This window comes from Carettochelys insculpta, chromosome 3, assembly GCF_033958435.1.
Source record: "Carettochelys insculpta isolate YL-2023 chromosome 3, ASM3395843v1, whole genome shotgun sequence".
Lineage (NCBI taxonomy): Eukaryota > Metazoa > Chordata > Testudines > Carettochelyidae > Carettochelys > Carettochelys insculpta.
This window is the reverse complement of record NC_134139.1, coordinates 50,533,282-50,549,589: the sequence shown is the minus strand read 5'-3', so window position 1 is coordinate 50,549,589 and position 16,308 is coordinate 50,533,282. Positions and strand designations below refer to the sequence as shown.

At 40.6% G+C, this 16,308-nt stretch overlaps 1 protein-coding gene across 3 annotated transcripts in view; it reads left to right on the top strand.

Annotated features, from left to right (window-relative positions):
• The window catches only part of RBKS (ribokinase), a 105,767-nt gene that overhangs the window by 74,791 nt on the left and 14,668 nt on the right, over positions 1–16,308 (top strand). For all 3 annotated transcript variants that reach the window (XM_074989812.1, XM_074989813.1, XM_074989815.1), the window contains one exon: positions 3,936–4,124. In XM_074989812.1, the coding sequence (XP_074845913.1) occupies positions 3,936–4,124 (189 nt within the window). The remainder of the gene's footprint in view (positions 1–3,935; positions 4,125–16,308) is intronic.

The window sequence follows — 16,308 nt, the reverse complement described above, 5'->3', positions numbered from 1 at the left end:
ACACTGTTACTTTATTATGAAAGTACCTCAGAAGCTGAGTAATGGACTCTATAGGCACTGTGCTAGGCACTGTACAAACAGAACAAAAAGATGGTTTCTTCCCCAAAGAGTTTACACCCCTTAGTATTACAGCAGTTTACATTAGCTGACAATCTGGCCCAGAGACTCCCTGGATAAACCTGAGAGACTATAAAATCAGGCATGATTAGAAAGGCTTTGCAAAGAGTGACTGGCTTCTGGAGTCATCCCGCCAAATAGCTCCTGATCATTTGCTGTCAAGGAAAGCAAATGTAAAACTGAACATTCACTCTTAATTTTGCCCCTCTCTGTTTATGACTTAAAATATGGTCAGTTTTTAATTATATATTTATTAAGTAATGCAATATATAATAAAATGCCCTACTGTAAAATTAATGTATGCTTACATAGTCAAGTATTCAAAAGATAGAAAATGAAAAATAAGATTGAACATACCTTTCTGCGAATGATCGTACCATTTCTCAGATTATCTTTTTTGTACAAGTTAGCATCTATGTGGTAGCTTGTGTGTACTTTCTTACAGTGTATTCAGTATGATACTCTATGATATTCTTGTGAAGTGTGGATGTTTTATTTGTACTCTTCTCCTTAAAGTATGGTATGTCTCAGCACTTCAGTAGTAATTAAATTAGGTGGAAATACATGATGTGTTTTATGTAGTTGACATTAAAACAGATACTGCAAAATAGTGTGTGTTTATCATAAAATTATACATAGCCTTAATTTTGACGTGCGTTCCTTTTCATGGAATTATAAATTGCACTATTTAACAAGTATAAAGACTATATTTTAAGGCATAAGAACAAGAGAGCAAAATTTATGTTGAGCAGTCCAATTTAACTGTACTTTGTTCCTTATGCTTGAGTTTTTGGCTCTTCAACATTACTGTTGTGATAATCCTTATTCATATTTGGAGTAAAATAGTAGCTCCATGATCTAAATGTTTATTCTGAACTGATTTTATTGACAGTTTTGTGGGACTTACCCTGATATAATGTGTCTCTTTTTCTCTGAGTCAGAGTTTTTGTGAGATTTAATGAGAGACAAATAGATTCCTTTTATGTGCTGCTGTATGGAGTTCAATCAAAAGCTATTAAAAAGTCCATCTTGGGCTTTTGGTATTGTTATTGTACAGTGCTTTTTTTAAGATAACCATTAGTTACTTCCTTCAATTGTTGACCAGTATTATTTTAAATGAGAGTTTATTGGTGGGAGGAAATTTTATAACCCAGCACAGCAGATTTATATTTAACATCAGTTGACATTTACTGTAAAATTCAGACTATTGGCACAGAGTATCATTCTGGTTTCTGCCACTTCTGTGGGAAAATGGCTCCTAGCTTGCTCCTGCATGTTCTAGTTTCACCATCCTGTTAGAGGCAAGTTGCATCTCAACAGTGACAAGCAGCTGGAGTGCTACGTTCATACATATGTAGCAGCAAAGCTATCTACTTAAGAATCTCTTGTAAGAAATATTTTTGTAGTTTCCATTACAAATTGTAATTCCTCCCTCTTTCCCCTCCAAAAAAGCAACTCAATTACAAAGCAATGGAGCAAACCCTGCTCTTTTGTTACTGTGGGAAATGCCCCCTTAACTTAGATCCCAGATGCTGGCTACAATATAAAACCCTAAGCAGACAGAATAAGAGCTTTGCTTTAGAAAGGACAGCATCGATTTTGTCTTTGTTTAGAGTTTTACAGAACCAACCGCAAGATTTTTCGGACGCTTTTTAAAATTAATGCTAAACATTATTCATACACACTGAAGTAATGTATTCATGTTGTTTGTGATCTTAGGAAATCCCCATAGTTGTACTACTGGCCAAAGAGCAGCAAAAATAAATAAAAATCAGTCCAACTAAATGCAAATCAAAATGACTGTCTCCCTACCAAATCAAACCCACTCCTTTCCCAAAGGCCTGAAAAAATAGCATGCCTGGAAAGTTAACAAATTTGGCTTTTGTGGTGAAACAAATTTCAGAGTCACTCAGGCCATGCCTACGCTTAGAAGCTTACAGCAGCACAGCTGTATTCGTATAGCTGTTCTGCTGTAAGAGCACTCGTGTAGCCACATTATACTGACAGGAGAGACAGACAGAATATGCTCAATGAGTGGTGGTATCTGTGTCAGCCGGAGAGCCTCTCCCACTGACATAGAAGTGTGCACATGCGTGCTTATTACAGCAAAATGAATGTCCCTCAGGGGTGGGGGGCATTTCTTTCACACACTTGAGAGACAAAGGTTTTGCCAACATAATTGCTGGAGTAGACATGGCCTAAGAGTCTCCAGATGTTGTTATGAGCAGATTTATTTTTGTTGAAGTGGCACCTACAATCTGCAAAGTACTGTGTACACAAAGGAATACATAATAAGCCTTGTTCCAAAGATGTTAGAGTCTACATAAGCAGTAGACAAAGAGCTACAATGATAAGATGTAAATAAAAACACTTCAATAAAAAGTAATTATTCGCTATGCCTAATGTCCGTCTCCACCCAGCTGTTATTGGCTGGCTAGTTCCTCAAAAGTGTCACAGGAGAGGCGTAGTTTCCACGCTTCATGAAATACTATGTGACATTTACACTTATTTGCTGATAATTTGAATTTTAGTTTTAAAAAATTGTATGGTTTTAATTTACATAAGTATTCTCCGTTTCCGGAGGGCCTTGAGCAGTGTAGTGATATTAATCCACCATACAAACCATGCTAGGTGGCTGTTGGCATTTTCTTCTCTACCTAAAATGAATTACATTCTCATCCCACAAATCAATGGGTGATTTGTCTGCATAAGGGCTGCAGGATTTCTTCCTAAGTATATGTACAAAATAAACACTGTTAAGAATCTCATTCACTATACTGTCAATTCTATGGGGCAGCACATCCTCTAAGGCCAGAGGGGGAGATCTTGGGTGGCAGGCTAGCCTGCTCATGAGTCTTGAGGCAGACAGAGAAGCAAGGAGAAACAGTGACAGACACAGAGAGACAGGGCTGAAGTGTTCCATTAACTGTAGTGAGAGATGGGTTGCACTCAGACCTAATTCTATACCCTTAGTATTAATCCTAATTTTTTCATAATGGGTTTTCAAAATCTATTATTACTGCATTTTGATAGTGCCTGGCGTCCTTGATCAGGGATCAGATGCCATTGTGGTAAGGGCTATAGATGCACAGAGTGCCTGCCTCAAAAAGTAAATGGTCTTGATCTATAAGAAGATGCAACAGGTGGATGAAACAGACAGATGGGGTTCTGTGGGGAGGAGTTAACAGTGATGAGTGAAAGGCAACAAACAAGATACTTTCAGAAAACAGGAGCCACAGATCGCCACCTGCCTAGCCACAGTGAGCTGGCAGGACTTTGTGGGTATTTCAACAAAAGTTTGAAGGAGGTAATATAATACAGCATTCATGAAAGGATGTTAAATTGTGGAAGACATATGACAAATATGAATCAAGGGAGTGGAGGACATTTTCAAGATGGTTGTGCAATAACAACATTGAGTGTGCATGTGTGCATGCCCCCATACTTATACAATCTTATATAATACAAACTCTTCATCAAAGAGCACTCATCCAAATCTGTGTGTTTGTCTTTATTGAACATGTTTAAACTTTTTTTAAACTTAAACTTAAACTTCCTGAAAGTGAAATGCACATACCATTATCATAAGCTACAGGCCTATGCATAACAGGAGAAATTCACCGCATGTTCAGTAATTTGATCTGGTCAGTTGTTTGAATTCTTCAGTAAACACAACTTTAACTATTGTTAGGAAAGATAAAATACTTGGCTCACCTCTCTATATTGCAAAGAATTAAACGTTAGTTTAAAGATCAGTCATTTTCTGATAAATGAATGCTATCTGATTATGATTTTGAATTTTGTGGCTTCTTTTCCAGGCAGAAATTTTAACAGGAATCCCAGTGGACAGCCCTGAAGATGCTGGCAAGGTGGCACAGGTGCTGTTAGAAAGAGGCTGTAAGCTGGTGGTTGTTACTCTGGGAGCAGAAGGCTGTGTGATGGTATCAGTGGAAGAGCCTATTCCAAAGCATGTTCGTGCTGGGAAGGTCAGGGCTGTGGACACTACGGTATGTTTTTGTGGTTTAACTGTCTTGTCTTGGAAAACGTTACTTAAGCACTAAAGCAAATCAGTGAGCAATCAACCAAATCTTTGGGCACTAGCACAAAGGCTAATTTATGAGGTGAAACTAAAGAGTTGTTTCCAGCCTGTTATATGTCAAATGCCAGTTCACTCATATTTTATAGGCTGTACTGGAGATATGCGCAAGTTACTATATACACTGATACCTTCATTTTCCTTCGTCAATGGAGTTGGTACATTTCACTCTCGCTCGCTCCATCATGGATCAGGTCTGCAGCCTAAACAGACCCATTGTTGTCACCCTTGCACAATCATCCAATTAATCATCTCCAGAACTCAAATAACCCTGCAGCAAATGCAGCAGGAGAAAGGAGACATCCAAGAATTCTGCCCTCCAAGAAAGAAATGAAGGTCTCTTCCTACACAAATCTGAACTGCTTCTACAAAGTCCCATAGTCCAGAAAAGTGACATCAGATGTTCAGCTTCCAATGAACACAGTGAAAAGGCACAAGTAATATGTTGTGTCAAATCATTTTGTGATGACAGGTAAAGATTAGAAGGTCACTGGCCAGGCACCCTCTATAATTTTTAGGGTATTTTTCCTCTTCTTGATCAAAATGAAATGTAGAATCCTCCATCTTAACAGCATTAAGGACTGTTAGTTTAGCCACAAATGAAAAGCAACAGTTAAAGATCCCATAGCAAAATGATATTGTCGCATTGTTCATCCTAGGACATTTTGTGCTCAGTTATATCTGAAATAAATCCAAAGTGTATCTCTTGATGTGACTGAGAGCAGAATTTGCCTCACTGAGAGTGTTAACTATATGTTTAACTGATGGATGCTATTACATATGTTCTGCCACAATAAGTCATTATGGAAACATTTAGAGATTTGGCCATCTGGTGCCTCACATATCTGAACTGTATTAATAATAAGGTTTAGTTCTTTATGCAGTGCTTTTATCGGTAAATTTCAAAGAGCTTTGCAGAGGAGCACTTAAATTTCATTATATTCAAATTAACTGTAAGCAGATTCTATTGCATATGTCAGAAGTGTCTCCCGTTCCCCCTGGCTATGAAATCACCTGAAGCCAACACTAATGACTGGAACATCTTGAGTTTTTTATGATGACTCAAATCATTATCCTTCTTGGAGACATTGTGTTGCAGATAAAGCACAGATCAGGAATTAACAGACTGGCATTCTATTCCTGACTGTGCTACTGAGTTTCTGTATGATCTTGGGCAAAGCATTTAACCTTTTTGTGCCCCAGTCCCAGTTGTAAGCGTGTCCTTTCACAAAATAACACAAAATAGTGAGGAAGAAATGAGTAAATTTCCTCTTCAAAAGAAGCCCAAAATAACTAATGCCCAGCTAATGTTTGATATCTAAAGATATTTGGTTATGGTGGGATAACATAGCAATACTGAAACGACACACTGTGGCTGAGAAGTACCATTTACCTTGCTTGGCAGTTCAGAAGATCATCACTTGACTATATTAACTGTGGAACCTCTAGTGCAGGCAAAATGCTGGTGACCCTGTGTTTTAACTGCCACAATACAGCAAATCCTGAACATTAAAAATAATGGAATGGGTTTAAACTCATGAGATATTTTTTTAATCTGCTTGCTGATTTCAGGGTGCAGTCAAGTCACAGGCAAGCTTTACTCTGCAGCCATGAGAACTAGAAAATAAATTAAAGGGAAGCTGACATTTGGCAATCTTTTGATTCCAGCAAATGGGGCTTTAAGTGGCACATTAAACATTGCGATATTCCAGAGAAAATCATGAAAATTGGCAACACCGGTACCGGGTCCTATTAGCTGCTGTGAGCTGTAAGTGTGGGCTGCTGCCTGGATCTGTATCTAGAGTGCCACTGCCCTCATTATTGGCACAAGTTTAGCACCACCAGGGGTTGTGATGGTGAAAATTTTTGGCAGTCTTTGTGTAGACCCAGACAAAGAATGTGTGGACCTTAACAGAGGCCTCCCAGATGTATGAACAGGGCTTCCCACTCTATTAGCAAATTCATGGGTGGGGTTTTATGGACCAAGCAGACCTTGGAACCTGAACTCTCCTCTCAGTCCTTGAAATGCTCACTTTAGATCACGACTGAAAACTGTCAGGAGAACAATGGGAAAAGCTGGCACCATCCTGTGTACCAGCAGTGTAGATAAATGGGCACATCCGCCTGCAGGGCTGAGAATCTGACATTTTTCAACCACACTTTATAAAGAACAAAATAATGTGGTGGAATTTCTTGTGCCTAATTACCTTAATGAGGGCTTTACTAATTTGTCTGATATATCCCAGGACTGCTAGCAGATCTCTCGGTAGATAGTATAATAATCTTGTGTGCCAATAGTGATTTAGAAGGAAGTTTTGCAAGACCAGGGTGTTGTAAGGCTGAAATATCTGTTTCTCCCATTCTTGTGACAGACTTTAACAAACATCTATCAGAATAAATTGATTTTCTTTTCAGTGTACTTGTTGTTGCTAACTTGGTATATAGCACAGTTTCATGAACAGAGTATTAGGTGATCATCCAAAAGTAATACCCAGTTTTTGTGATTTGAGAAAAAAATAAATAGATATACTGCCAAGCCATTTAATACTGGCTACCGAGGAAACACACAGTAAGGGATTTTAGTTCAGGTAGTCTCAGTGAGATTAATTATGGGATAACATACCACCCTGCAGAGGACCAATTATGTCTATTTAAAACTACATCTATTGATACTCCTTACCTATTTTTAGAGAATGCTATTTTTCTCCTTACTTGAAATGACATTAAATACACAGCACTGTATTGAAAGAGCTTCTAAAGATAACGTATTTCCATTTTATATATCTTTTTTTGTTCAGATGGCACCAGAACACTTCATCAGTGTTACTAAAATGATACAAATCCTTACAGAGAAATAGATAACACATAACACCGTATGTTGAGCAACAATGTAACTTACTTTCTGAAAGCTAGAGTGAATGTGTTTATGACGACAGCCACTGCCACTGTAAACCAGTACCGAAGGTCCTGGTGGTCAGAACGTAACAAGTCTTTCAAGATGGAAGGTTAGGGTGGCAGAAGTGGGCCACTACTTTCAACTACACTGGGGAGTGTCTGGACTTGGTGCAGCTTCTGCTAGAGTATAGATATAGCACCAGCAACAAAAGTCTCCCACTCTTCCCATCTTTTTATCTTTCTAAACCCTCCTTTTGTTATCTCCCCCCACAGTAATCTTGACTATTTGCATCATCTCATTATTTTCCATTGAGACTGCATGGGTACTTAGGTCAGAAGGATATACTTACCAGGCTGGAATATGGACAGACCTGGGACTACCACCCTTCCTTTTTGTGACAAGCATCACAGTATCTTTTAGGATTGCATTTTTATTCATTTAAATTTCACTTCTGAATTTGTACTTTGCAATGGTCTATGCACAGAGCCCCTCAGTCATATTGCCTAGAATGAGGTAGTTTAGGTGTCTGTGTCCCTGACTTTCACATCCAGACACTGCATTTGCATGCAAACGAGGTGGGTTTGTGTACACACAATACTTAAGGGCAAGCCATTTTTTAAAAATGTGTTCATCATAATTCCAAGAAGCCAAAGGTGTCTGTTTTGTGTCATGTGAAACATAGCATCTGTAGCACCATGATGCCCATTGAGTGCAGCTACTGAATTTCTAGTACCACTTCCTGCTCTATCCAGGAAACATTGAGGTCTCCCATGCTCCATCCAAGTATTGACCAAACTCAACCCTGCTTTGGCAGAGCTGTGGAGAGCACACATCGAAGTGTGCTCATAAGCACATATGTGTGCTTATAAACAGGGTATTCACTTACAAGCTAGGGTAAAATTCAAATTTTTCCCTGCTCAGGTATGCCTACTACTTGAATATGCATATAATATATCCTGTGTAATCACGGTTGCCTGATAATCTATTGTTATCTAGGAAAGATTATGGATGCTTTTCATTCTGAATTTCCTAACATAAATGTTAATCTTATTTTTGTAACAAGATGCAAACGGAAAGCTCATTGTTAGAACGTAAATTTGTCACCAGACATTTTATGTTGCAATCATATTCATTTTTCTTCTGGCTTCTGGTTATAATGAATTAAATCTTGCCCTGGTTTGCACAATTGAAATGAAGCAAAGACTGCATTTAAATAAATAGCACTTTAAAGGGACTTTATCTTAAACTTTGAAGTTGTCATGCAGTTTTTTCTTTTTTTAAAAAAGCGATGTAAGTAGATGGTTATGCCCTATTAGATACATCACAATATCCAGGATTGCAGTTGTCTGTGGTGTAATTGTCATCTGTTAAAGGCAGAATGATCTAGTGATTAGATCAGAGGACTGAGTAAGGAGTCCTGGATCTGCCACTGATCTGCTGCATAAACTTGGATGAGCCACATAGTATCTCTAAGTCCCCTTTTCACCCTCTGTATAATAGAGATATTTGTTTATGGGTATTAAATACAAGAAGTCTATGGCAAAGGCAAAAATAGAACCTAGGTAGCCTTATTGCCAGAGTTGTCCCGTAACCTCAAGAACATTTTTTTTTTCCTGGGGTCTTTTTCCTCTTAGAAGTTGAGAGGTCTTGTGTATAGCAACTTTGTTTGCACTAAAATTCTCTAATTTAGACTTATCTCCTGGTCTGGAAAATGCAAAAACCAGAAAAGTGAAGTGGACACTGAAATAAAGCCATAGCATATAAATAAACCAGAGAACAGCCTTGTAATAACAGCAATTCTTTGTCTTCTGACTTTATGGCCTAACGGCTGTGGCTCAAAGGGATATAAATACAACACTCCACAAAATGACTAATTACTCAAAATTCTCTGCATCAGCAGAAGTGGAACTTGTGGTTAACTATAATATTATCAGACGTCTTTGCTATTTAATAATCTCTCATAGCTGTGCATTACTTAACATACAGTTTGCACAAAGAACAGTGACTTTGTTTCTGCTACCTCTCAACAAAATACAAATGCAGCTGCTGGTAAATGAAATATTTGGCAGACAATGTATTTGATGGAAACTTCTGTAACTTGTTAAGAGGAGAAAAATGTTGTGTGCTTAACATTTTCCTGTCCATTACTGTAGCATGAGATGGGAAAGGGCACTGACCACAAAAGAGAGGGCCTATGTAAAAAGTCCAGTCACTATCAGACAAACAACTTGGCCATCAGTAGGACTTATTCACACATAAGTACAAGAAAATTATGTGCAGAACTCCCATTAATGTCCCACAAGTTCATGGAGTATAATAGTTTCTTTTATTTAGCATGCATCTAAAATAAGTTAGTGAATAAATATATTAATGGTCATTGCCCACTTTCTGACTTAGTCGTCTGCTTTTCCTCTCTTACTAATGTGAACTCCATTGACTTTCTGGAACAGAGAGCCCATAAGGAATAAATGAATCTTCAAGATGTTCCAATCAGTAATCGGCACTGTAAATCTATTTAAAGATGCACCCATTATATTCTGAAGTTCAATTTAACTGTGAAAGGGCACATGACTGAAATCATTGCATGTGACTTGACTCACAGTTAAGTGTAGATGGGAATCTATTCGCTCATCATAGCTTCTGTGTCTGATTCAGACCTTTTAATATACATCAGTATATGTAGATGATCATTTAAGAAACTGAATTCAACACAAATTAGGAACACACTGCATCCCTCTGGATCAGAAGCCAGAGAAGCTGGTGGGGGGGAGAAATGATCATGGCCAGTACTTTTCTGAGTACTAGGATTTTCCAAGTACTTTGCAAAGTCCTCTGAGATTGGAAAGAGTCATGGCCTTTTTTCTGGCGGAATGCACTGGAACAGAGTTCTGACACCATTTTCCACTGGCATACCAGAAAAATTTTCACTGCCAGTCCCGCAGCAGTGTGGGCACTAGGGCAGGAACCCTCAGTGGTCCCACAGCAGCGCAGGGACTGGGGCAGGAGCCCCCACCAGTCCCGCAGCAGCACAGGGCCTGGGGCAGGAGCACCCACTGATCCCACAGCAGCAGAGACTGGGGCATTAAAATTGAACGCCCTAACCCCTATGAGGAATCATCAGACTTGAGTTACAGCCATTTGTTTTTTTGAAAAAAAGAAAAAAAAAGCACTGGAAAGATTTATTGTCTCAGTTTTACAGAGAGGAAGAATAAGGCACAATATGTAATGTGACCAGCCTTTCAAAGGTACTGATCATCTTGGAAAATCAAGACAAATAAGCCTTGTCCATTCACAAAGAGAGAGACAGTGTAGCACAGTCAGCAATAAAGCCCAGGAGTACTGAATCTCAGTCCCTGGTAGTAACTGCTAAACTTACTCTCCTATAAGGAGAGTTTTTTATCTGACTGGTAAGCGGCTATGAATCAATACATGTGAATAAAGTGAACAACATGACCAAAGAGAAGCAGGCTTGCACAATACAACTTGCTGCTTTATTTGCTAGTTGAAGGTTTCACAGACCACCCAGGTCTTGCTCTAGTCTTATTCTCAGCCACCCACCAATCTAATTAAATCCCTCTCCATGCCTAACTTTAAGAAGTGGAAGAGAGCCTACAGCCCTGGATCATCTCTCTCCAGATGGAAATGCATAATCTAACAGATGCAGATTAGAGAGAAGTGGGCTCTAAGCAGTGTCAGCATTCGCCATAAATGGCTCAAAATTCCAGGGGGTGCTTAATGAAGACACTGAATGGAACAGAGTGTTAAAATCAATATTGAGACTTCTCTCCCCTCTACAAGTCAAGCCCAGAGTTAAAACATCATAGAAAACCCAACTTTCTGTTTCAGATTCTTTAGTGCACAGGGAATTAACAAGTTCTCTCATCCAGAATTTTAAAGTGTCAGAATATGTTCTCCTACCTGTTTCTTTGCTGGTCATCTCCCGGCTTTACTTTAGGTATTTACTTGCCCTCCATCACTGCAGTAAATGAGCACTTCATAATCATTAAAATATCGGTTCTGAAAACCGCCCTGTGAGGTAGGTAGGAAGGGCAGCACTGTTATCCCCATTTTACTTGTGGGGAACTAAGGCACAGGGTGATGGTGACTTGCCCAAGGCTGCCCAGAAAGTCTGTGACACAGCAGGAATTTGAAGGGTTCTAAAGCTTCAGGCTAGAGCCCCAAGTATTGGACCTGCTCAAAGGCAAATGGAGTTAAATGAGGAATGGTGCAAAGATTTCCCCATCCCTTTGCTCAGGTTATCATAGGGTATACCTCATGTAGTCTTTTCAGCATTAGAGAATGTCACCATAGCAATTTACAGTGGTTCGGATGAACTGTTGTAGAGGGCAAAGAGAGTAGTGCATCCACACCAGCCTGCCTGTCCTAGGTGCCCAGCTGAGCTGGAGCAGTGCACTTTGGGATGTGGTGCTATACAGAGTTGGGAGGAAGACCAATCAAACAGTGTGCAGTCGCATCACCTTGTGTAAGCTCCTGCAGCTAACAATAGCCTCTAGAAAGTGGAACTCCTTGTGAACCACAAACTTCACCTTCTGGATGCCTTTTTCTGACCTGAGCAACAGGGAAGGCTGAAGTCAAAAATGTGAGCCCGGGTGTCATGTGGCAAAGTATTCTTGGCCAAGCTAATACACTGCTATTTTTGAATTTTATATTTTTGTTGTCCGATTCCTTTCATCCTCCTTTAAAATGAACTGAATTTGGTTAAAAGTGGTATTTTGACTTCCTGAGAGACTGGAGTCTTCTCTGCACAGAGCAGGTACAGCAGAGTCAAGAGCAAGAAATATCCCAGTTCTTTCCCCTGTCTATGAAGACTTTTTAGCCTTGGCCTGGCAAGCACAGAGTAGGTCAGATGCCAGAGTCCCTCACCTCTTTGCCATTTGCAGTAACGCTGAAACTGTGAACAGAAAGCTAATTTCCCTTCTGTCGCCTTCCAAACACATTTTCCACTGGTAGCTCATTTTGGTCACCACAGAAACCAAGTAAGCTTTGAATGTGATTTATGATATTGCCTCATAAGTGTTTTAAAATAACAAGAACAGAGAAATGAGAATGATGTGGAAATCAGAGTTGTTGCTTTTGCAAATGCTTAGTTAAAAAACAACAAAAAGGTCAAGAGTTGGGTTTTTTCCTTGTCAGGAATGAAAGGGTTAATCCATCAGCCTGGACTGAAGCTATTTCACAGCCTCATTCAGGTTTAGGCAAATACAGGGAAGCTAAAAACGTAACCCATTTGGATGAATAATGGCAGTAACCTGTGAGAATGGATATTTAGGGCCAGTTTGCGGTTGCACATCATGATTTTGTCACATTCCTCTGGCATTTGTTTAGAATAATCATTAAGAAAAAAATCAGAAGTCCTAGCACTACTGGGATGCAGAAACGTAGATTCCAGCTTGTAACCGTGATATTTGCCAGCTGCCCAAACGTTTAGGGGGCGGATCGTTTATTCCTTTAAAACAATGCATTGGACAGAAGTACAAGGAAGAGATGGAAAAAGTCTGTGAAGGTTTTTGCCCTGCTGATGGCAGCCTGTGATTTTCTTACCAAGTTAGTGAGAAAGGCACCCTGCCATAGGACAAAGTAGCCCATTTTGTAGGCTGTTGTATCCTGCAAGCAGCACCTTTCTAATCAGGGGAAGTACCTCTATGCTTTCTTTTTGCCCTCAGTCACTATCTCAGTCATTCAGTCCCAGGTGGGTTTGTTTAAATACACTTTTAATTCAGTAGATCTCCATGTGTGATGATAATACCGTGGGGTGAAGTAATCGGAGCACAAATGCAGCCAGTAAGCCCTGCCAAAGCGTGCATTCTGCAGCAGGGACTCAATCGATTTCTTACTGTGATTTCACACTTCACTGATCCTCTCCATGTCTGCCTTGGAGCCTGTTGTGCCCATTCCCACGTTCAAGATGCTACTGTGAGATCACCACACTTGAGTTGATTCCTGGCATCTGCAGAAGATCTGGTTGGAAGTAACCAATGAGATTTTCTTCAATGTATGATGGGTGGAAACCTCTGTACCTTTATGAATTCTGGCAACAGCCCACAGCTTAAGAACTACTGAGCCAGTGAACTGACTGATAACAGGCGAATAATATTATATAGTATACTGTAGCTAGCTCTACACTAGCACACTACATCGAAGTAGTTCTTACATCGAAATAGGCTACTTCGATGCGTATCGTCTACACGTCCTCCAGGGCTGGTGCCTTCGACATTGAATGTCGAAGTAGTGATGGGGAACGTCGAAAGGAGCCGCCCCAGAAGGAAATGCGGAGCGTCCACACACACAAGCGCTCCCCGTCGAAATAAGGGGCCAGCAAAGTCCCAAGCTGCTCCCTTAAAGGGCCCCTCCCAGACACACTTGGCCTGCACAGTACGAGATCCACAGAGCCGACAACTGGTTGCAGACCCCGTGCACGCAGCATGGGCCCCCAGCTGCAGCAGCAGCAGCCAGAAGCCCTGGGCTAAGGGCTGCTGCACCTGGCGACCATAGAGCCCCGCAGGGGCTGGACAGAGCATCTCTCAACCCCTCAACTGATGGCCGCTGTGGAGGACCCTGCTAGTTCGACATAGCGGGATGTGGATCGTCTGCATACACCTTACTTTGACGTTGAACGTCGAAGTAGGGCGCTATGCCCATCTTCAGATAGGAATAGCGATTTTGACGTCTTGCCGCCTAACGTCGATTTCAACATTGAAACAGCTCATGGCGCGTGTAGACGCGACGCGTACTATTTCGACCTTGTGCCAGCTACTTCGAAGTAGCCAGATAGTGTAGACGCACCCTATATGTCAGTTATATTCTATGGATCAGATGTTGCCAAATCAAGCAAAGAAAAGCTTCAGCAAGAATGTTTATTAGGATGATTAAACCAGCATGTCAGGAAAAAAATGAAAAGTTGACAAGACAATACCCCCACAAAGAACCAAAGGCAAAAACTACCAAAGCTTTTCCAGAATATGTAATCCAGGGGGAGCAAGGAGACGTGGCCCCATAACAAAGGCTCTTGATACTGTGGTTTTAGAAGAGGCATTCATGCATATGGAGTTTTATTGCAAAAAATGCTCCTTTGATCAGTTCCAGGCCACATGGCAGTTGTTTTTGTCGTTGGGTGAGCACTTGGCAGACTACAGTGTCCCCGTGACTCATTTTGCATTTTCAGTTTGAGGGAGAAAAAACAAATGTGGCTACTGAAATTTTACAAGCATGTAATCTTCCTGCCTTACAGATCATTTTCTTTCTTCCCCTCCCCCAAGACTTAAACCTATTTTTATTTTTAAAAATAGGCAAGAAAGAAACCAAAAAGCACAAAAGCTTGTTAAACAAGAACTTAATTGCCAATACAGGCAGAGACTGCATTCGCTGCATATTACGTTGCATTTCTGCTGCTTGTTCTGACATTATAACATTAGTATTAGCATCACTATAAAGAAGGACCCTGTTTCATGGAAATGACCCTGAATTTCATCCATTTGAAATGTCTTTCTTTTCTTTAACTAACATAGCCAAGATCACTTCCTGTGTCAAACTGTTGTCCTATGTTGTTTTGGTCCATTAGTTGTAGAAATGAACTTTTTTATCCTTGTGGCCAGAACACCTATGTTAACTTAAAGTCCTGAGCAGCATTTCATGTCACCACAAACAAGCAAAGTCCAAGCTAATCTGCATTACTGCAGAAGATCGGCCCGCTTAGGGTTGACCTTCCAGGGTTTAATTTTGCCCATGTGCGAAATGGAGCTCTCAGTGGTTAAAGTGGACCCTTGTGATCCTCACGAGAGGTGACAAATAAGGAAGCTCGAAGGGAGAAACTCTATTGACCTTCCCCTTTTAAGACAGGCAAGTTAGCTGAGCGCAGATACATTGCTTTTAGTGAAGCAATTGGTGTAGCTAAAATTGTGTGTCTGCTGTCAACTTTTACGTCTAGTATAGACATAGCCTAAGTCAGTATTTTCCTAGTCTGAAAGAAGGGTCCAACTTCATCACTTAACCACACCTTCTCCTAGTCTCCCTCCTTAAACTTGAACTTCCAACCAAACCTACAACCTGAACTTCAGACATACAGTAACAATAGGGTGCTTTGTATCCATTCAGGTCATAGACCAGGTCCACTGGTTTGGCCAAGTTGGTCTTAGCTCAAGACGAGAGAGGGGACCACCACAGTGGATCCCAGATCCATAAGCCATCCAAAAGCTAATGCAGTTCCCAGCACACTTCAAAGGAACCTGAGGAGGACTGCTAGAGGAAGTGGCATATAGATAGTAGCAATGGCTCTCTGGTGCTTTGTGAATTCCCTTTATTCAAGGGGGTTCCCCAAATAGCAGCTACCCAAGTAGCTGCATCTACAAGCCCTGCAGCTGCTTTGTGCTGTTGGAATGGTGCAGGGCATCCTGTTGAGAGGTTAGAGTCTGGCTCCATTTGTTTTGGTGTATTTTGTTAAATGGGAATTGCAAATTAATTAAGTAGAAATTAGCACTATTAAGAAAGAATTCCAGTGTGTGGCATAAGAGCTGAAGGTGAGCTATTTCTTGAACTGAGATGAGAAAAGTTGGTGGTAGATGGAATAGTCTGGCTGTGCGTTACAGAGCAGGGTTCTCAACTTTTTCAGATCCCTCCTCCTCACCAACACACACACTTGTGTTATTAAAACTCCACAACCTGCTTCTGCCACAATAACTGAGTCTCTGCATATAAAAGCGAGGGCCAGTGTTAGGGAGGTAGCAAGCAGGGTAATTGCTATAGCCCACCTGCTCCCACAAAGCTACATTGCTCATGCTTTGTCATCATCCCTGGGGTGGTGGGCGATCAGGGCTACATGCACTGGGGTTTTGTCTTTCTGTCCTGGGCACCAGTGAGTCTAATACTACACCTGTTTGTCAGATGTCCTGAAAACAACTGGTGCCCAGGCGCCCCCACACCACTGTTTGAGAGCTGCTATTATAGAGATTTGAGAATAAAGCTGGTGAAGGACCTTCTGCATAGAAGATTAGAGTCAGGCCTAAACTAAAACTCCTGATCTGTATATACTCAAACTTGTGTGGAGCTTTATCAAGATCCGTAAGTTTCTCTCCCTGTAGCAGGTTGAACGAAAACCCCATATTTGAATGTTCTTAAATTTTGCACATCAAGGATATCTTCATTATCATTGTCACTGATGCCTGCCCACTGTCCCAAGCCCTTT